Source organism: Stegodyphus dumicola, chromosome 5, assembly GCF_044657685.1.
Source record: "Stegodyphus dumicola isolate Sdum_Otavi_A_Nest chromosome 5, ASM4465768v1".
Taxonomy (NCBI): Eukaryota; Metazoa; Arthropoda; class Arachnida; order Araneae; family Eresidae; genus Stegodyphus; species Stegodyphus dumicola.
This window is the reverse complement of record NC_140772.1, coordinates 39,358,314-39,381,040: the sequence shown is the minus strand read 5'-3', so window position 1 is coordinate 39,381,040 and position 22,727 is coordinate 39,358,314. Positions and strand designations below refer to the sequence as shown.

Sequence of the window (22,727 nt, the reverse complement as noted above, 5' to 3'; positions counted from 1 at the left end):
TGGACGTCTGGATTTCGGACTTTGTACTGTATTATTTAATAAAATCCATTTTGTTCGATGGCCTTTTGCCATTTCTCTGGCAGATGGAAAATTTTTCTCCAAGAAAATTCTTTTTGTTCTGAAATTTTGACTCCACTGCTAGAAAAGAAATCATCAAGCTATTACTTGACAGTCTCCAAAATTCAGGAGATTTTAAAATAACTTTTAAAAAATAAAAATCCTAAGTAGGCAAGGTCAGGTGAACATGGGGATAAACTAAAACACCCCAGCAAACTCAATAAGCCTTCATCAAACATTCATGGAAATGAGAAACATAGCAAAATGCTTCTACGATTTATTAATTCAGAGATTTTTCATCAACAGCTGCCTTCAGATGTCTTGATATTTGTTAGATTTAATTCTTCTCTATTCATGGGGCATTTTTTCAATATTTAATTAGAAAACAAATTATAAAACATCTACTACTACATTTAATAGAAACGTTACAAAGACTGCAAAATTACGATTAAATATATGTTGAAAATCAGACTATTTTTGTAACTGTAATTTAAAATATTTTTCCCATATGGAATACATGCACATTTATAAAAAATAAACTGGCATTAGAATACTTTGCTTGTTTACTACATAATGTGATGTTCAAGCAAATTATGTTGATTCACTTAACACATTTTAAATAATTTATTATTAATTATTACACTAGTATTAACAATTACAAAGCATAAGAGAATGTTGCTTATATAGCTAAATAAATGTCTATCTTCAGTTAGTATAATGAAATGAATATATACTACATATAATAAAGTGAATGATAGCAACTGCAAGTAGTCATACTCGTACAGATATTCTTCTAGAAATGCCAAACTTGGTAAAACTTGAGGAAGTTTTTATTATTTAACTGAATTAACGTTATTTAACTGAATTATGCCTGTAGCATACAGCAATTTCCAGACTGCACAGAAAGGATTCTTCACCATACATTGGATGTTACACCTTATAAAAGGCATATTACTTACAGTTTTGAACAAGAAACAAAAATATTTAAATTTAAGATACATTTTTCTATGTTATTATTTCTGACCTAACTTTGTTACAGCTAAAATAATAAGTAAATATTATGCTCTAACTTTTCTGTTATTGGCCAACACACATCAAACAATTTTCTACAGAAAGAAAAATGGTAAATTTCACTTTTAACATCAGATGTGTTATTCTTAGCTCTCATAATAAGCATTCTCACCCCCCAAGTAAATATTTTCAATTAAAATTTTTAAAATGCATCATTCCTTTTCGTCTTTGTTTTTTAAAACAACCAACCTAAGAATTGAAGTTTTACATTAAGAAACATTTTACTTCAATCAAAATCGGATGATGATCACAGTTTGTTTTCTCACTGTAAGTACTAAGTTGGAGCATGTATTTTTCTACAGAAAATAGTTCGTCTTATAAGAGAAAATAATGCACCATTCCTTTAAAATGTCCGAATAGTTTCCTTGATATAATACATAGGATCCCTTCTCAATTATCCATGTTTTTTTTTTTTTTATTACTGTATCTCCACAGATAATCATGACCATTAGATAACATTCCATAGTATGTAAAAAAGCAGGAGATACAACACTCAGTTATTATTAACACTGAAACTGACTATATTAGAAATTCAATATATTGTTAAAAGAAAACTGGAATAAATGGAAATAAGCTTCCAAAATATTAATAATTATGCTTACAAAATGTAATAGTGAGTTGTTCCTATAAAAGAAAAGGGAGGAAAAGTAATACTGTTACATATTTAAATGTTAAAGAAGTCACTTCACAAAATAGAATGCAAAGAAGAGTGAAGATATGCAACAAATCATCATTTACTATATCATTACTCGGCTTAAGAGCCTTCGCATAGAATTTTATTCAAAAGAATGGATGAGAAAAAATTACTAGAGCTTTTAGAATGCTGACTAAAAATTTCTTCCATATGACAAACAAAATAGCCTAAAAATAATAACGAAAATGTGTATTTTGCAGAGTTTGGAGGAATGTTGTAATGCTTTATTATATGTGACATGTTAAATAACAGCCATAAATCTAGTTTAATGAGCTTCAATTTCTAGAAAATTAAAGAAAATCAAAATTTTCTCAAAAGAAGTCAACTGCAAATTCACTTAGATAAAATTATTAGTTAGTTTTAATAAGAATGTCAACCTCTCTTCCTTCTCTCTCGTTCCTGCAGCTTCTTTTGTACTGCTGCTTTAAAATCTTGAGCTTCTTCATTACTGGCAAAATTCAAACCGGCCATACAGTTCTGAAAAAGTAAAGTACTTTTATTTATAACATGAAAACACATCAAAGTAGATTAGTTTAAATAACTAAGAAAGTTACATAAATATATATCTAAATAGTCACATAGGGCCTTTCTTATTTGATAAAATAAACATCAAACATCAAAAATCAGATTAAAAAGATTTTATAGACTTAATATCGCATTTTATGCACTATAAAAAAGCTATAAAATTCATCATATATCTTATGACTTTATCATTCACTAAAAGATAATATGAATTTTCTTTAAAATAATAAATTATGATGTATGAAAAATATATCGCAGAATTCTACATAGTGTAAATTCACTCTAATGTATTCACATACACAAAATACCAAGCTAAATAAAAGAATATATACATTAAATTTATTTACCAAAAAAAAAAGTTTGCATACACTAAATTTACTTACATCAGCTTCAAAAGTGTGAAAAAAAGGGCATGGTTGTTTATATACAAATTGATTGTATAGTTCTTGCTCCCATATCCATGCACTTTTCTAAAAATTTTAAAAGAAGGATTAAATCTTTTACCATAAGTTAGTCTTAAAGCACATGTATTTTTAAAACTAAGAGAGTACTAGAATACTTACATCCATATCAAACAGTTTAATGAAATATGATCGGCGATCACCATCTCTGACAAAACAGACCACACCACAGTTCTTTTTAACCCACGTTGCATGATTGGGTTCCTCGGTCAAGAAGAGCTGCACAACAGCTGTCGCTAGGGCCTATAAAATAAGTTCAAAGGATGAGTTGTAATGCAGCTTTTAAAATCAGCAATGTAAAAAGCAGCAAAATTATTCAAATATGAATTACCATATTTGACGGCATATAAGACGCACTTTTTTTCCTAAATTTCGTCTCAAAAAAGTTACCTGCATCTTATACGTGAAGGATACAGGTTACAAAAACATAACCTTCGATGCCCAGCTCCATCTTGGCCTGAACTTGAAAATGCCGTAAAAATGTGGGTGATAGATAAGAGGAAATCTGGGATAAGTGTTTCAACCAAAATGATAATCAATGAGGCCAAAGGATTTGCAGAAAAACATGGGACTCAGAACTTTTCAGGGTCTGAAGGCTGGTGCTACAGGTTCATGAAAATGCAAGGCTTATCAATGTGCACAAAAACTACTATTGCACAGAAAATGCTAGCAGATTATGAAGGAAAAATACTAGTATCTCATAGGTTTGTTATAAATGCATGCAAGAAAACTTCTTTCGAGCTCGGTCAAATAGGAAATATAGATGAAATTCCACTCACATTTGATGTACCATTCAACAAAACTGTGAGTATTAAAGGGTATAAATCAATAACCATAAAAACCACAGGTCATGAAAAAACCCGATATACGGTAGTTCTAACATGTTGTGCTGATGGCACAAAACTACCGCCGTTTTTCATATTCAAAAGAAAAACTCATCCGAAAGAGAAACTTCCAATGGGTGTAATTGTTCATGTTCATCCGAAAGGCTGGATGAACCAAGCTGGAATGAAACTGTGGTTACAGAACGTATGGGCGAGGCGACCTGGTGGACTCTTAAGAAAACCCTTTCTTTTGGTTTTGGATCAGTTTAGCGCTCATAGAACTGAAACCATAAAGAATAAAGTGAGAGAATTAAAAACCCAAATAGTTGTCATTCCTGGTGGACTGACTAGCCAATTGCAGCCTTTAGATGTATCGGTGAATAAGCCATTTAAGGAAAAAGTTCAAGAATGATGGAACAAGTGGATAGGAAAGCCACATCACACCCTCAGGTAGAATGAAGCGGCCCTCTATTTCACAAGCGTGCGAGTGGGTAAAAAGATCTTGGGAGGACGTAAAGGCTGAAGTAATTGTTAAGTCCTTTAAGAAGTGTGGAATCAGTAATGCTTTTGGCGGAACAGAAGACGACGCATTATTCGAAGAAGGTGATACTGGCGATGACAGAAACAGTAGTGATGACGATATTCTCATTTTCGATGATGATGATAGTGAAAAGGATTTTTATGGTTTTGAAAGTGATTAAAGTCTAATTTCATGATAGGCAACGTTTTCCTTGAATCTGTGTTTTTTGTTGTTTCTGCTTTATTTTGTATTATGTTTGATTGCTTGCCATTCATTCATTTATTCATTACTGAAATTTACATATCATGTTCAAAATAGCTTGCCATTTGTTAACTTTTCTTAATAAAAATATGTTTGGCAATTGCATTCAATGATTGTTTATTTTGCTTTTACGAAACGTAAGAACTAAAAGAAACCACATTTTAAGTTATTGTGCTATCGTGCGGACTATTGGAACTTTTTTTCCTTGTGTGTGGCTGTCTAATAAGGGTGCATCTTATATGCCGTCAAATATGGTAACTGTTTTGCAATCAAGTTGATTTGATTAACTTCCTTCCTACAGTCAAGTTTTTTAATACATATTTTGGTAAACATTTACTCTATGGTACCCCTACGAAAATTGGGTACTTTTCCGTTTTGACGACGCAAATCTCACCAAGCAGACTTAAATGGCGACAACATGCAATATACACATAAAAAATTTTAACAAATGTTAGTTCTAAGAATTTTTTATTTTGAAGGCATAAACATTTTAGTATCGTTTAAAATTTTGTAAAAAGCCAATAAATAAAGACAAAAAAGTTGTAAAAAGACATTAATTTAATAATTTACTATGCTTTCACGGTTCAACATTCTGATTCGCCAGTTCGTATCACATGACCGCAAGTGATCTCATCTCACATAAGTATGCTACAAAAGTCGGTTGATCTTTACAATATGGTAACTGGTAGTTTGGCGACATTTTGGAGGCGATAAAGGTTACTACCTGGGACTTTGGTAATAATGTGAGCAGTACTCAGTTCCGATTACGCATTATTTTGTGTGGGGAAAATGAGAGATCATGGGATATGTCATGTGATATTAATGGACGAATTACGGTTCTTTAATCGGAAAAGGGGGGAATTTGGACAAGTATCTGTGGATGTATATTATTTTGTATTAAGCTTCACTGTGTGTTGTGTGAAGTAGGGTTGAATAATTTTGGGATTGTATGGCGCTGTCTAAAGTGAATTGTAGATGTGATAGAGAGAATTTTTTTTTTATGAAATTCTATCAAATTCGGAAAAGTAATTCGGAAAGTTCAGTAATTTTATTGAATCCATAATAAAAGTGTATCCACCATGTAAAGAAGATTAGGTTAGTTAGACTTTGTTAAGAATGTGAGTAGTATTCAGTTCTGATTACGCATTATTTTGTGTGAGGGAAATGAGAGATCATGGGATATGTTATGTGATATTAATGGACGAATTACTGTTCTTTAATCGGGAAAAAATCTGGCAATTTTGTATTTGGCTTTATTCTGTGTTGTGTGAAATAGTGTTTGTGAATTTTTGGATCCCATGGCCGTAACTAAAATGAATTCGAAATGGGTACTTAGTGGTATTGAAAAGGATAGTAATAAATGTTTTTTAAGGTTGTGCGAGAGAGAAATAACGATGTTTTATTATGTTATTTATTTTACCTGGTATCTTGCTTTGAAAGATAAGTATGATTTTAAAGATTCTGAAACAGAAGTAAGAAAAGTGTATCCGCCACGTAATCAAGATTCTGAAGAAGATTAGGTAAGTTAGTATTTTTAATTATTTGAGGATATTATTTTTATGCATTGTTGTAAATGTAAGGTGGAAAGGAATTTGGTATTATTGGGAAAATTGTTATTAGCAATGATTTAGTTTAAAGTAATTAGGATTGTAAGGTAATTTTTATTAATTTAATGTATGTGCTCATTTATATTTTAAGTAGTGTTTTTGAATTTAATTATATTTTAATGAAATGATAGTTTGTGAATTTTATGTTTGTAGGAATTTGGTATACATTTAAGTTGAAATAAACGTGCATGGAAATAATTTAAATATTTGATATTAAGTATTTGTAATGCTTGAGGTATGAATTCATTGGTGACGTGTATAATGTAATAGATGATTTAGAGGTAAAAGTTTTTGGATATTCTATTTATTTTATATGTGAAAATGTTCATATTTGTAAAGGGTAAATACTTTTTCGCGATCATGTAATTTCATATATGTTCTTTTTACCGGGTTTAAAGATGGAGAAAATTGTCATGTATTTTTGTGAAATTTTTTTAATTTATGAGAAAAAAGCAGTGTACATGGATATAGTGAAGAGTGTGCGCAATGCCATTTTTGTGCAATTCTGGGATGTTTTTTTAAGTAAAAATAAGTCGACGTGTACATGGTTTAGTGATATTTTAATGAAATGATAGTTATTTTGTGAATTTTATGCTTGTAGGAATTTGGTATACGTTTAAGTTGAAATAAACGTGCATGGAAATAATTTAAATATTTGATACTAAGTATTTGTAATGCTTGCGGTATGAATTCGTTGGTGACGTGTATAATGTAATAGATGATTTAGAGGTAAAAGTTTTTGGATATTTTATTTATTTTATATGTGAAAATGTTCATATTTGTAAAGGGTAAATACTTTTTCGCGATCATGTAATTTCATATATGTTCTTTTTACCGGGTTTAAAGATGGAGAAAATTGTCATGTATTTTTGTGAAATTTTTTTAATTTATGAGAAAAAAGCAGTGTACATGGATATAGTGAAGAGTGTGCGCAATGCCATTTTTGTGCAATTCTGGGATGTTTTTTTAAGTAAAAATAAGTCGACGTGTACATGGTTTAGTGATATTTTAATGAAATGATAGTTATTTTGTGAATTTTATGCTTGTAGGAATTTGGTATACGTTTAAGTTGAAATAAACGTGCATGGAAATAATTTAAATATTTGATACTAAGTATTTGTAATGCTTGCGGTATGAATTCGTTGGTGACGTGTATAATGTAATAGATGATTTAGAGGTAAAAGTTTTTGGATATTTTATTTATTTTATATGTGGAAATGTTCATATTTGTAAAGGGTAAATACTTTTTCGCGATCAGGTAATTTCATATATGTTCTTTTTACCGGGTTTAAAGATTGAGAAAATTGTCATGTATTTTCGTGAAATTTTTGTAATTTATGAGAAAAAAGCAGTGTACATGGATATAGTGAAGAGTGTGCGCAATGCCATTTTTGTGCAATTCTGGGATGTTTTTTTAAGTAAAAATAAGTCGGCGTGTACATGGTTTATGTGTATGTGTTATTTTGAAAAATGCGTAAGGAGAATGGTATTGTGCAGTTTTTCCTAATTTTGCAGTGAATATTTGTCATGATTAAGCAGTTTTGTTTGATAAAATTTCTAGCATAAGTGTAATTCGGCTAGTAGATTGTTGGAAGAAGTGTTCAGGAGATAAAAAGAAAAGAAACATGTCTTTACTTCGTGAAGACAAAATGGCGGCGGGGGAAAAAAAATAGAGGGTTGCTGTAGGAGAGTTGGTCGCCAAATTTTCGCCAAAAAATCGCCAAGTTACCATAATGTAAAGATCAACCCAAAAGTCTAGTTCTCTTAGTAATTATCTACATTAATTTCAAGTTAAATCTTAATTTGGAATACAAATTTAAATGCAAGAACTATTTCAATTCGTATGAAAGCTTACTCAGAAATTATGTAAAATTGCAGTGCTTTACTTCGCTAGTGCATTCTCACTAGGATTGATGAGTTTAACCCTTGACTTTGACTTTTCTACATTTTTACCTTCGGGTGAGTGTTGTGATTGCATCCTAATTGACTTAATTACCGCAAATGGCCTTAAGGCATAAAATTCTATGTAATTGTATGCCAGTATTGAAAGAAACAATCTGATAAGAAATGGCTGCTACTTGTTTTGAAAATGAGGCATAAAAGGTTACCAGCAAGGATATTACACACTAAGAATAAAAAACAATTAACAAAATTAAAAATACAACAAACATCCATAATATATTTGACCTTTATTGTAGCTCCTCCATGTACACAACAATCCGTTTTCACTTAAAAAATCAAAGAGCTGCACAAATTCACCATTGCACACAACTTAGCACTGCATGCTCTCATTCTCCTCACACACATAGTACTCCATTTTTCACTTTAAAAAAAAATCATAAATTTGATACCAAAATCATGATCACTCAAAAAGAGCTTGTATAGTGTCAAACTGCCTCGTTATTATAATGATACAGCATTAGAGGTAAATTGTAGCTATCCCATTTGGTATTTTACACACTTTTTTTGCTTTAATAATCTTAATAATACTTTATACAAAATATTTTCTTAATGAGAGTGGCATCAGTTAAAAATGCGCCAACAACCCCGCCACATATCTTCGCTTGAGAATTTAACATTTGAAATATCGTGGTTCGAGAATTCTAGTTTTATTATTCTAATAGCTAGAAGAGCTACCATAAGATTCTTTCAGGATAAAGGAATAATTCATAGCACCAGACTTTGATCTCATAATCATCCAATGAAGTTAACTTTTGACTCAAACTCCTATACGACATTGTTATGTATGTTCTTGCTGTGAAAAAAAAGGGGGGGGGACTCGGAACCAAAACATGGTTTGAAGGCTTGCGTCTTACTTCTATCAATGCCATTCTTTTCATCTATCTGTAGTGTCAAGATGTTGATTGAATTTTGCAAACTTTAATTAGAAATGAGCCATAATATGACAGTATTCTTCTGTAACAATGGGTATTTGGGAATTTGTGCCAGTAAAACAAAGAGTGCTTTCTGGTCGCTGATCCTGATTGTTGTGCTACGACATTGATGACTACCATTCAAGAAAACATCACGGATGGCGGCATTATATTTTCAGACTGCTGAGAAGGATATAAGCAAGAACTAAGAAATGCTGGGTATGAACATTTCACTGTAAATCATAGCTATAATTTTGTAGGATCCAAAACTGGATGCCATAAACAAACTGTGAAGTGATTGTGAGGCAGTGCTAAATGGAGAAATAAATGTCAGCAGGGCACTGCTGGCCACCATTTAGAATCATATTGGTTGGATCCTAGCACAGCCTTGGCACGCTTACTTATATGGAGCATATCGATGTGTACATGAATAAAGGGAGCATGCAATGACAAGTTTGTGCAATTCTGGGATATTTTTTTTAAGTGAAATAGTTCGATGTGTACATGGATACCGAGTTTGTGCAATTTTTTGACTTGTTATTTTCAAGCTGGCGATTTTGAGAAATGCACAAAGCAGTGGGTGATTCTGCACTTTCCCAGTTTGTCACCAAGGGCGTAGGCTCTCCTAGGATTTTACCATCATATGTAATAGAATTTATGTGACATTGATTATATTCAAAAACTCAAAATGTTTCTGCAATATTGAATGATATTCATAATTTTATGCCACCTGTTTAGTTTTTTTTTTATTATTTATTTATTTATTTTTATTTATTTTTATTTTTATTTGTGTGTAGAATATTCTAAGTTACAAAATTAAAAAGAAAAATTTATTTTCTCTAAGAATCAAGAAATTTTTTTTAAAAAAAATTATTTTTTCTAGAATTATTATTATTATTATTATTATTATTTTTTTTTTATTTATTCTTTTGAACTCTATAATTTTATACTTCGCGAGAATTGGCAGCAAAAAAAAAGTGATGCATTTTTAATTGAAGGCGCTCTAATGGAACAGTACCATCAGAGGTAATTATATCAACCTATACAGTCAAAAGTCGTTAATTCGGACACCCATAATCCGGAATGATCTATAATCCGGACCTCAAAGCTACAAACTTTCTGCGCATGCTTCGCGTTCACGCATGCGCACAGGCGTTTACGAGAGCGCGTAAGACCCTTACGGCTGCGAATATGTTTGTGCGCATGCGCGTTTAATGTTTAACGGAGTTATACGCTAAGCTAAAGTTATCTAATTCAGTTAATGTAGCAGATTGCATTGTTCCTTAATCTTCGAATTGGATCCGGCTTATTATTTTTTGCAGACTGTTAGAGCAATTTTATGAAAGTAAGCTTGAACTTTCGATTATGTCAAATAGAATTTCCGATATATATTTACTACAAAGCGAAAGTATGTTTTGAAATCCGAAATCTGTTTATCAATTTCACGCTGCTCTGCGGCAGAGGTGGGGGCAGAAACGTCATTATTAGATTATGATAGATTAGAAAGATTATGTCAAATAGAATTTCCAATATATATTTACTAATATGTAATTTGTATCTACAAAGCGAAAGTATGTTTTGAAATCCGAAATCTGTTTATGAATTTCACACGGCGGATTGGAAGTTGATCTGTCAACACTATCCTTATCTTCAGAGCAGATGTTTTTATTTTATTTGGATTATAATTCCGTACTAAGTTTAGTATTTCGTCTCGATGTACTCCGTCTTTGATATGATTTAAATCAAGTTCCTCGTCTTTGATATGATTTAAATCAAGTTCCTCGTCATTATAATTCGCTTCCGATAGTGAAGAAAGTGACCCAGAGGTTATTGAAAACGAAAACATTTCGATTGACAAATTAGTCGGTATTCTCAACACAGCAATTATAGGACTTGAACAGCGGAACTTTGTAACTAAACAAGAAATTATGTCTGTTTAATAGAATTAAAGAGAAAGTATTATCACATGAAACGAAGCAACTTACATTGAAGGAAATGTTTAATAAAGTAAACAAATAAATATTAAGCTTTTTCTTTTTGTAAATTTTGATACCCTTTAGATCATAATTGTTCTTTATTTCATAAATTACGGTTTCATATTTTTAATTTTGTAATTTTTGCATGCCATCTTACCAGATTTAAACTGATGATCTATAATCCGGAAAAATCGATAATCCGGAATCGCCGAAGTCCCGACGAGTCCGGATTAACGACTTTTGACTGTAGTTGTATTTGGGAATTCCCTTTCTTCTTCATGTAAATTCACTGACAACTTCTTTCGGCAATAATAAATGAAGTAGCTAGCTGTTATAGACAAGATACGGCTATCTTCAAACCAGTTTTTGATTCACATTGCTTGCAATTTTTCCTAGTGCATTTCCAGCCATATTTCTGAAGAAATGCAATGCTTTCTTTTTCAACAGCTGGTAAACTTCACTGTCTCAGGGGAAAGAATGCAACGACTAATCAGTACAAACATTAATGAGAAAAATGACCACAGAATTTGAAAAGTGTAAATCCATGCTCATTTGCTGCACAGGTGTGCATACCTGAGTTGGCACATAAATATATTTTGGTGATGTTATAGGTTGCTACTTTGGCAACAAAGTGCACTGCCTAGTGAATAGTTTTCAGGAGGCTGTGAATAATCAGAAAGTACCAAAATAAATTTCATCACATCTCTGACAGTTTCGCATCAAGAGAGCACCAGGGTAAAATGCAGAATCGCCCACTTAAAAGGCGCGTATCGATCTGTACATGGACAAAGTTAAAGGAGTGTGCAATGCAAAGTTTCTGCAATTCTCTGATTTTTTTAAGTGAAAATAGGTCGACGTGTAGATGGATACCAAGTTTGTGCAATTCTTCAACTTATTTTCAAACCGATGCAGAATCACCCACTTATATGGAACGTATGGATGTGTACATAGACAAAATCGACGAAGTGTGCAAATCTCTGATGCTTTTTTAAGTGAAAATAGGTCGATGTCTGCATTGATACCGAGTTTGTGCAATTCTTCAACTTTATATCTTCAAGTTGGCGATTTTGAGAAATGCGCAAAGCAGTCAGCAATTCTGCACTTTTTCCAGAGGACCAAATCTCTTTTCCTCAAACATAAAAAATGCCCGTGTATACAAATTTCTGTTGGAATGCTTTTCCTTCCCCCATGACAAACTGAATACTACAGTGCTAACAAAAACCTACTTAAGTATAGCAACAACTTTTTTCTTGGATGCTTTCACCCTGTGTGAAGTTCCCCTTTGGGATGGAATTGCAACTTAATGAATAGACCAACTTTGATATCAATAGCTAAACATAGGAAAAAGAGCATTAAAATTACAGCACTACTTTTAGTCGCTTGAAAAGAATGATTGACATGTTATTTAACAACTCCTGAAAGCAATGAGCAATGAAGGAACGTGATGAGAGAAAGCACTAAATAGGAAATTATTCAGGTGTTCGGGTGACCCAATGCTGTCTGAATGCTTGGGCGTTTGGGGCAATTTCGATATGAAAGAGTTAGAGTTAAACAAAATATCTGAAACATAAGAAAAAAAGTATTACGATGCAATGCTGTCCGAGAGAACGGAAAACCATCTGATTCTCCTCTTGAGTTAAAAGGGTGGATGGCGCACTCTGTGGCCTTTTGGATTCTGCTGACATGTTAGGTCTCATTAGTTCCTAAAATAATAATAAGAAAAAAATTAAAATAAAGACCGAGTACAACGAATTAACAGATAAATCTAATTCAAGAGATATAAAAATCAATGTAAAGAAATCTAATTTTAAGCTCTGTAGAAAGTCAGTCGACCATTATCAAGAAACTTTTTTTTTTTTCAATTTTCAAAATAAACTAACTACGAATAAAGAATTATAATATGTTCAGTCAGTGTGAACTGTAAAAAAATCACAATTTCATTACTTTACATTTGAAATAAACAAAGTTAAAAACGCCCACTGACGATCACATATCAAATTATTACACAGAAATGGACTTAACATTCTAATTTTAACATAAATACATTTATACGCTTAACAACAGAAAGAAAAAAAGAAACTTAAACTGCAAGAAGAAACTTACAATTTAATTCAGCGACCCAATACAGAAGGTACTTCCTACGACAACACGTACGGACTTAAACAAGACATCTGTTTACGCTCTGATAATTTCCATTTCACTTCAAATCCTTCCCAATGTCATTTCTTGATTGATTCCGTTTTCAACAGCGCGCGCAGTGTCACAAAGAAAACTGTTATCTGCTAGCAAAATAGGTGTTTTCCATTTGCTACTGCCTCAATAATTGATGACCAAAATATCCAATTAAAAAAACTTACATTCATTCATTTACATTTATAATAGACTGTTAGGCCTAAAATATGTGTCTGCTTGAATATTTTTAATTTCACTGAAAAATAAGTGTTCGGAGGGCATTTCAGCAAAAACGCCGCACCGCGCAGCCATAGTCTGTGTTGAAGCAAGGCTGTGGGAAAAAAATTCATCCTCGGGAACAGACGAGGAGATTCTGTTGTATTTCAGATGTTATGTAGTTTCTATTTTATGCATATTTTCATTTAATTTTATTTGCCTTATGTTTTTCGACCACTACGATTATTTTTTAGTCTTGGGAATGGCAACCAAACAACTTTTAGAATCTGCGTGTAGTAGGCTTATTAAAGAATATTTGTAATTTATATAAGTGATGTTATATTTAAGATCCAAACTTATTTTCAAACGTAAATTAGCTAATGACAAATAATACTTTAGAACATGTGCATTAATCTGTAGGATCCGTGCGTCTTTAGGATAGTTTATTTTGACGCGTAAGTGAACAATTTCTAACCACCTTGGGAACAGATGCGCCTTTTAATGACATCATTTTTTTCTTTGCTAGGGTGCTAGGGCAAGCCTTGGAACCTTTTGAGTTCGAGAGTACATCTTCAGTGTTTTATTTATGTTTTGATTTAAACACTGGATAACTATTTCAGCTTTTAAAAAAGTAGGATTATTAACGAAATGCGCCCTGTGTGGTATTTTGAAATTACATTTTTAATGAACTGAGTGGTGGTAATGCAACGTTTTTGGAAGATGATGATTATTAGGGTTACATGTGTGCTAATTCTGTAAATGTTAATTAATGATAAAGTTCACTTGAAGCTCATAGCAACCAAAAGCTTCCAATAAAAGAAAACTTAAAGAACTTAAACTTATCACCCTGAAATCGGTGTCATTGTTCTTTTATTATTTCACGTGAGTTATATACCCATACTACATAGATTCAGTTCCTCCTTTAATTATTCTTTAATTTCTCGACAGAGCGTTTTAGTTAGTGAAAACAAATTACTCATTTATAATACCGTGTTCCGCCCCATAATAGTCTTCTCTTGACCTGTCTGGAGATATTTCTGTATTCCTAATCTACTTAAAACTCAGGAGTTACAAAATGCGACAAGTGCATTACCAAATGTCTTCGGTTTATACGAAACGCAGAAATACGAAAAGAACTTGGTATTACAACCGTCATGGAATTCAACCGTCATAAAATTAAATAGAATAGTTAAAATCTTCAAGAATTCCACAAGGATATCGGAAAAATTAATAATCCAAGTATCCTAATTCTTAATTATGACATCAATTCAGAGATAAAGAGACGTTCTTATTACAGCGGTCTGAATCGGTAATCAATCGAGATATCTCACCGAAATCTCGTGTTTACCATGCTACAGTTTACATCTCGGTTGATAAGCGATTATATTTGGAGGGAGTTGGAATAAGAAAGTACCGTAGACAGATTAAAAGCAGTTTACACTAGCAATTTCAAAGCTTAACTGCAAAACATCTAAATTCAGTCTGTGTATCTTTTTTTCCAATGGCGGGCCCTCAGCCAACTTCAGCTTGGCCACTACTAAGCCTAGAAGTGGCGTTCACTTTATTATAGAGGCACCTAATAGAGGAGCCACCTTTGCCTCCTATGTAACGGTGAGAATTCGTAATCTAAGTATCAAATATACGGTATATCATTGGTTTGTAACTGAATTCATAATGTTGTAACATATATAATGCCAAAGGTTGAAGTTGTAACCGTATTTAGCTTGACCTTTGTATAAGTAAATTTCTAATCACCAGATTTTATAACTTAGTTTTGCACTAGATCAAGATCATTTTTACATTGTTTCTTCTTCATAACTGTTTATTTTCCTATTGTATTAAGATTATAATATCTGAATGTTTTTTTAGTAGCTTCAAGCAAAGATGACAATGTAATTACACTGCTGGCCACCGTAAATGCTACACCCTGAAGAAAGCATGCAAATAACATTTGCAACATGCATTAGCCGAGGTGAGATATGTAAATGATTAGAATTTCAGCGCAGGCGCCCATCACGTGCGCCTCTGGCGCCACTTCAAAGCGCTATTTAAGGCTTGGAGTTTTCGACGATTTCAAGTTCGGCAAGTATGTTTTTCTTGTGGTTTTTTTAAAAAAAACGATCAATTATGCCTCGTAGTAAACAGCGATCATCGTTTGATCAAGTATCCGAGTTCGACAGAGGAAGGATAGTTGCCTACCGAAAGTGTGAATTATCTTTCAAGGAAATCGGTAGCTGTGTTGGACGAAACCAAACAACTGTAAGGCGGATATGTGACCGTTGGATGCAGGAGTGTACGACGGACCGACGTGTTACATCTCATCCACCTCAGTGCACCACTTCACGGGATGACAGGAACATTGTGCTCAGTGACGGATCACTCAGTCACATCACGAACCATCGTACAGCACATTCAGTCTGTAACGCATCATCCAGTGCCTGCGCGTACCATTCGACGCAGTTTACAGCAGAGTGGTATGTCCGCAAGACATCCATTGCTTCGTCTACCCTTGACGCAGAACCACAGACGTCTCCGCCGCCAATGGTGCGATGAAAGAAAGATGTGAACGGCAGAATGGAATGAAATTGTCTTTATTGACAAGTCACGCTTCTGTTTGCAACGCCACGATGGTCAGATTCGAGTCTGGAGACACCGTGGAGAGAGGATGCTGAACAGCTGCGTTATGCACCGCCACACTGGTCGTGCACCGGGTATTATGATATGGGGCGGTACTGGATATCACTCTCGCACTCCTCTAACGGTCTCCTACCTCGCTCTCCTCTACTACTCTCTCGCTCTCCTACCTCGGAGATGTACAGTCGGTCACAAAAGTATTCGAACACCGGTACCCTATCAGAAAATGACAAGATGGCGTTTTTTTTTCTCTTTCTCTCTGTGTGTCGTGTTATTCCATCCTAGGTTTTCTTCTCCCCCCCCCATCTTGGAAAAAACTGGAAAAAATTGGTTACGATCTCTTTTTGAATGGGGAGATGCCATTTTCAGAAAAAGCTGACGACCCTATCTTGGAGAATGAACATGACCGCTCTACACACCCTTTTACTCTCTCTCTCTCTTTCTTTGAATTGGGAAGCCATTTTGGGAAAAAGCAGACGACCCTATCTTGGAGAATGGAAATGAACGCCTCTCCCTCTCTCTTTGAAATGGGAAGCCATTTTGGGACCCTCTATTCTTGGGGAGGGAGAAAACTGAAGTCTGCATTTCGCTGTCTCTGAATGCGGAAAGCCCTTTTGGGAAAAGCGGACCCTCTTCTTCTGATCTTGGAGAACTGGAAATGAACGCTCTACACGATCTCTCTTTGAATTCAGAAGGTATTTTGGGACCTTCTAATGTTGGAAAACTGAAATGAACGCTCTACACCTTCTCTCTCTCTCTCTCTCTTTCTCTGAAATGGGTAGCCATTTGAAAACTCCCTAACTTTGGAAAAAACCAGAAATGAACGCTCTACACCATCTCTCTTTGAAAATGGGGGGGGTGTCATTTTGAGACCTCCCTCCCCTAAACTTGTAAAACAAAACTGAAATGAATGCTCTACACTTTCTCTCTTTGGACATGGGTAACCCTTTGGGGACCCTCTCCTCTTGGTATATAAAAAAAAAGAACTGAAGTGAAGGCTCTACACAATCTCTCTTGGAATGGGATCCATATTTCGGGAAACGTGGATCACCTCATGCTGGAAAACTGAAGTGAACCACCAAGATTGGACTCTATATAATATTTTTTTAATTGACATCATGACCCTCCTCCCATTTGTTATTAAAAAAATTTGTTTTTTTTTGTTGTTTTGGTTTTTATCCCATTTCCGATGTGATTTCAGAAATGCAATTCCATAACAGTTCAATTTCATTCGAGGTTAAATGATCTAAACAGTCTTTGACCCACCCATCCGTATGATTATTTTCTTCTCCTTCCTGTTGCACCAAATTTTGTAAGTCCATATAATCATTCCATACGGGAAGGGCTGGATCCTCACAAGGCTGTCTTGAAACACTTGGAGTCTCTTTGGGATGAGTGGAGGGATCTAGGATGTCTGGACCCGGCTGCGATTCTACCTCCATGATTTCTGGACCCGTTGGAACTTGTTTACCCGGCTGAAATTCTACCTCTACGATTTCTGGACCCGTTGGAACTTATGAACCCGGCTGTGATTCTGCCTCCATGATTTCTGGACCTGTTGGAACTTGTGGACCCGGCTGACATTCTACCTCTACGATGTCGGGACATTTTGAAGCTTGTGGACCCGTCTGACATTCTACCTCTACGATGTCGGGACAGGTTGGAGGAGAAGAAGAAGAAGAAGAAGAAGAGGATACTGGAAGAGGTTCTGTCTGTGAGGAGTCCAAAAGAGGTTGCCTGTTTGAACAAGTCGGGGAAGAAGAAGAAGAAGAAGCTTCTGGATTCTGAAGCGGATCTTGCACGCCAGGTAGGTTCCGGTAAGTCGACCGTTTTTTAAGAGGTAATTTTTTTCTTCCTCCTCATCTTCAATTGTGATGACTTCAATTTCATTCCGTTGCCGAGTCGATTTTGTTTCGGGAAATAACGGTTTGGTCCAGCTCCTCTTATCATCTAAGGAAGGGATGGGTAAAGGTGGCGGAGGGTTTTCTTCTTCTTTTTCTTGAAACATCATGGGCAATTGGAAAGAAATCTCCTCTTTCAATTGTTTCCAAAGCGAGTACGAGCACCGATCGACGAGAAAGAAACTCTTCTGGGTTGTGACGATGAGATATTGCGTTTTCGGGGGAACGACATAGTTTTGAAAAGGTCTTAGAATATATTTCTTATATTTCATCCTGTCGCTGACTTTAAAACTTCTTTCCTTCAGATGGGGGACGATGATTCGTAATAGGCGAGAGGAGCGGCTGTGGTTTGAACAATATGAACTTCGTCCTCAGCCGTCGTTCTCACTCCAAACGTAAAATATCGTTTCGTGAGAAAAATATTCTTCCACCGAAAACTCGTGCGCGGATCTGTATATCGCCGGTCTGTTTGAATGGGCCGTCTCAAAGTTCGATCCATCCGATTCCAAGAGAAGGGAGATTCCTCTTTCGTTTGTTGCGATTCGAATAAATTTCTGTATATATTCTGAACGAGCAGGTTGGAGGATTCGACATCTTGGTTGAAAGAAACGATCGCTTGATGAGGTGGTAAATGCGGAATAAATGTCGCACAATGACACGCCAAAAAAATTTTCAAGTTGGAGATTTGCTTTAGCGTCTTCAAATCCTCCCGGTTCGAAATCCGTTGAGTTGGAAAAACGTCTAATAGCGACATGGCTCCCAATGGAAAAGAAATGATCTCGCCCAGTACTCTCGTCTTTTTATATATATATAGACACACACAGACACACATAGAGGCTCTATGACGTCCGTTTTATTTGTTTTTTTTGTTTCTCTCTCTCTTCTTTCCAAGAAATCTTCTCTCCATGACCTCTTTTTCTTTTCTTAAAAAGATGAATGTGTGTGGGAATGAGGAAGTGAAAGTAATAATTTAATAAACAAAAAATTATCCAACCATGACCTTTTTTTTTTCAAAGTCAACCTTTCCAATCCAAGGACGTCCAGAGATAGAGGAAGCAGGGAGAGAGGAGGAGGAGGGAAGGGAAGGTCACACTCTCTTTCTCTCTATAAATAAAAGGGGAGAGCCCCAAAGTCGTATTTTTGTCCTAGTGGATCATGAGGAGGCATCCCCAGCTCACTACGTGTATTCCTTTCAAATATAAATATGTTGATCTTTCCTTTTATATCATCCAAGGAGTCGTTTACCTGAAAGCCTCCGATTTTTCAAAATGTGCGGGTTATTATACCGTGGGGAGTTATCAAAAGATGCGGGACGAATTTTCGTCCGACGAAAACGTGCTGATGGCTCGTGACATTCCACCTTTGGATGCACAAATTTTGTTAATGAAACGAGCCAAATATTTTTACACGTCCCACTTTCTAACCGTCTCGCAAATGAATAGGATTATGGATCGTCTTGAGAAGACAAAAGGGATTCTCGTTCATTTTAGTGAATGGTTGCACAAATGTTTGCACGAACCTCTCTCGATCGAGAAGACTGGGAAGAATACCTATTATATTCTTCTCGAGGACTCTCCTCGTTCGTCTCATCATAGAGAGGCCACGACTTTTGAAAAAATCCTCGAGCAAGAAAAAATAGAATGGCGGAACAACTACCCCATCCCTCTCCCCGAGCATCAAGAGGAGCCTGTTCAGAAGAAAAAGAAAAAACCTTTCCAAAAGCCTATCCTCATCCTCCTCGATAATGATGGGGATGAGGAGAAGCCTGTTCAGATTCCTCTCCGTTTGTCAAAACCCGTCGAGGATGAAAAACCTCACCCTTCCTCAAAACCCCTTGAGGAAGAGAGACCCCTCGAGAAGGAGAGATCTCTCCCATTGTCAAACCTCCTCGAAGATGAAAAACCTCTTCCTTTATCAAACCCCTCGAAGATGAAAAACCTCTCCATTTATCAAGACCCCTCGAAAATGAGGGACCTCTCGATTTGTCAAAACCCCTCGAGGATAAGGGAACCAAAACTTCTCTCTCTTTCGAAGAGGGACCTCTCAATTTGTCAAGACCCCTCAAGAATAAGGGAACCGAAAATCCTCTCCCTTTCTCAAGACTTCTCGAGGAGGAGGAGGAGGAGAGACCGCTCCATGTCTCAAGACAGGACCCCCCCTCTATCTCTTGTGGATCCGAGGGAAACGATTCCTATTGAAAAACCATCTATCGACGATCCCCAGAAAAGGTCTTCGGAGGAGATTAGACTTCCATGTAGAAAACGAATCTGCCACAATCATAATAATAATAATAATAATAATAATAATAATATACCCCCTTCTCAACAACAGAATCCTACAACATTTGCAGATAAATGCATTCAAACCAATCCCTTTATAGTAACCCTTTTGATTGGAGAACCCGTGCATTAGCCTCGAAAAATAAAATGAGATTCTAGACTGTTTCTATGACCAGAATGTTAAGCCAATAGATAGGTCTAGCTCAGAATTTTTCTTTTTAAAAGAAAATAAATAAATAATCCAAAGACTATTCGTAAATATAAATGGTAAAGTTTTGAGTCGGCTGGAAAAAAATTTTCAGAGCTGAGAAAAATTCTACAACTCAAAAAAAAAAAAAAAAAAAAAAAAAAACTTTTCGTTAATTGTTATCATGTCTTAGACATGATAAAAATTAACGACCCCCTTCCCTTTTCGTCTGGGAATGTTGTCACACTCTTTTGAAAAACAAATCGTGATTCATTCATGGAATGATTGCCATTAGAGAAAGGATGAGTCATGATCTATTTTTAGAAAGAGTGAGACATCCTTCCCAGACAAAAAGGGAGGGTCATTAATTTTTATCATGTCTAAAGACATGATAAAAATTAACCAAAAGTTTTTTTTTTTTTTTTTTTTTTTTTTTTTTTTTAGCTCTGAGAAATTTTTTTTCTCCCAGCCGATTCGAGACTTTACCATTTTTTTTAAGAATGATTTCTCTCTGATCTATTATTTCAAAATTCCAAGTTTCGCTTCAGAACCATCTATGCTGTTGAAGAAGTAACGTGATATATGTATTTTTTTTTAATGAGTTCTGTCAAGATTGAATTGTGCAGGATCGACCTTGCGAATTTCTTCTCTGTGTCTTTAAATAATAATGATACCGAACTGCTTTTTGTAGAGCGCAATGGAAAAAACCTTTTGTATGGTTAGGACAATTCATGTGTTCGATCCCATTGTATTTGAGAATCTCTTGCGTCGATCCCGAAATGTAATAAATGGATCTTTGCAACCATTTCTCTAAAAACCGCCGTTTCATTTCTCCTCGCACCCAAATCATGGAAAAAGGTTCCGTCAACATCGTTAACACCCATGGAAAATAACTGTACGGAATTTCTCCTTCGTACCACGACAAGCCGTGATAATAATCACTCGCCCACACAGCGGTTCGTTTTTCTTTTTCGGTGAGCATTTGCCATGGAAACGGGGATTTAAAAACAAATACCCCTCCAGAAGTACCGTCCAATGTGACGTAAGCCAATTCTTTCACAATAAAGGCTCCTTGAGAATCGTAGAAACCTTCAAAGTCGAGCACGAGTTCCATGTTTTTTATTTCTTTTTCTTTCCAAGGTGACCTTTATTATTATGATGATGGATGTGTATTGAGATACGCACGATATTATTCAAAAAACAAATATATATACGAATGTGACCTTTCCCAGAATTCATACGACCTGTCACGTGCAACCTTCTCTCTCTCTCTCTATAAAAGAGGAGACGGCGAGAGAACGCTATCCATTTTTTCCTTCAGGACACACAGCGAGAGAGAGAGAGAGAGAGAATTTTGTTTTCTTTTTTTCCTCAATTGAAGAAAATGGACATTTTGAGTGCCAAACCTCTCAAAGATTCCTACATTGTTCTGGACATGGAATACTTTCACTGTTATGATCCAAAGACGGGAGATATATGTTTCATCTTGAAAGAACTGGGCTACATCACTTGCGATTTAACCTTATGCGGATCCATGATTTTTCTCCCTCCTGTCCATTACGATGACTTATCGTCCCGCAATCAAGCTGTGGTCAACCAGACTAGAAATAACCGACACGGCCTTCAAAGGACCGAGGGTCGTCTTTCCTACGAGCATCTTCCTACGATCCTGAAAATACTGACCGAAAATGTGGAGGTGATCTACGTCAATGGATACGATAAAGCCGAATTTTTCAGCAAGCTCTGCCAGCGATCCGTTTACGAGTTTTACATCCCAGGGAAAACCGAGTGGCGGAACAAGTCGAAATGCACGCGACACCAATATTTCCAAAAGATGATTCATTGTGCCGAGAACAAGGTGAGAAATTTTCGATACCATTTGATGGAGGGTAGTTACGTTTTCCGGAAATTACATTGTTACCCCTCCGAGAGCAAAGCTGTCGAAGACGAAGAGCAGGCGGAAGAATCTCCCCAGGAGAACTCGTGCGACGATGAGGAGGAGGAGGAGGATGAACTTTCTAATAATAATAATAAATGTCTAAGTTGGGATGCTTTAGAGACCCAAGAATATTGGTCTCAACCCTTATCTCACCTAGACCTGAAAGAGGATCCTCAAGTGTACTCTTTGTGGTCCTCTTCTAAAATTTGGTCTTGGAGAGAACCCTTGAATGTTCATGAATGAAATGGTATGTAAATCCCTAGAGAAAAAAAAATAGAAAAAAAAAGTTCCTTTTTTTTGTAATATGTTGATTTCTTTCCAATCCCATTTCTTTTCCATAACTCCACCCCAATCGACGAGAAGAAGAAGAATTTTCCAAGTTACACAAGACGTAGAAATATTTCACAAGGATTTATAAATTACACGCTCCCACATGATATATGTATAGAGAGAAAAAAACCCTCTGTTCTCTAGCCAATACGTCAAGACTTCCCTAAACTAAGAGAGATCATGAGTACCGAGGAAACCTTAGC

The 22,727-nt window shown here is 35.3% G+C and overlaps 1 protein-coding gene across 5 annotated transcripts in view; it reads right to left on the bottom strand.

The window, feature by feature from the left end:
* The window catches only part of LOC118183855 (actin nucleation-promoting factor WAS-like), a 54,634-nt gene extending 41,511 nt beyond the window's left edge, over positions 1 to 13,123 (bottom strand). For 4 of the 5 annotated variants that reach the window (XR_015041103.1, XR_015041104.1, XM_085816592.1 and 1 more), the window contains exons 1-5: positions 12,970 to 13,123; positions 12,453 to 12,569; positions 2,908 to 3,048; positions 2,728 to 2,814; positions 2,200 to 2,299 (exon numbers count right to left, since the gene is read on the bottom strand). Coding sequence is in view for 3 of the 5 variants with exons in the window: in XM_085816592.1 (XP_085672718.1) it covers positions 2,200 to 2,299; positions 2,728 to 2,814; positions 2,908 to 3,048; positions 12,453 to 12,563 (439 nt within the window). In the remaining 2 variants the exon portion in view is untranslated. The remainder of the gene's footprint in view (positions 1 to 2,199; positions 2,300 to 2,727; positions 2,815 to 2,907; positions 3,049 to 12,452; positions 12,570 to 12,969) is intronic. The other variant, XM_085816591.1, reaches the window with a different exon arrangement.
* Between the last annotated feature and the right edge of the window lie 9,604 nt (positions 13,124 to 22,727).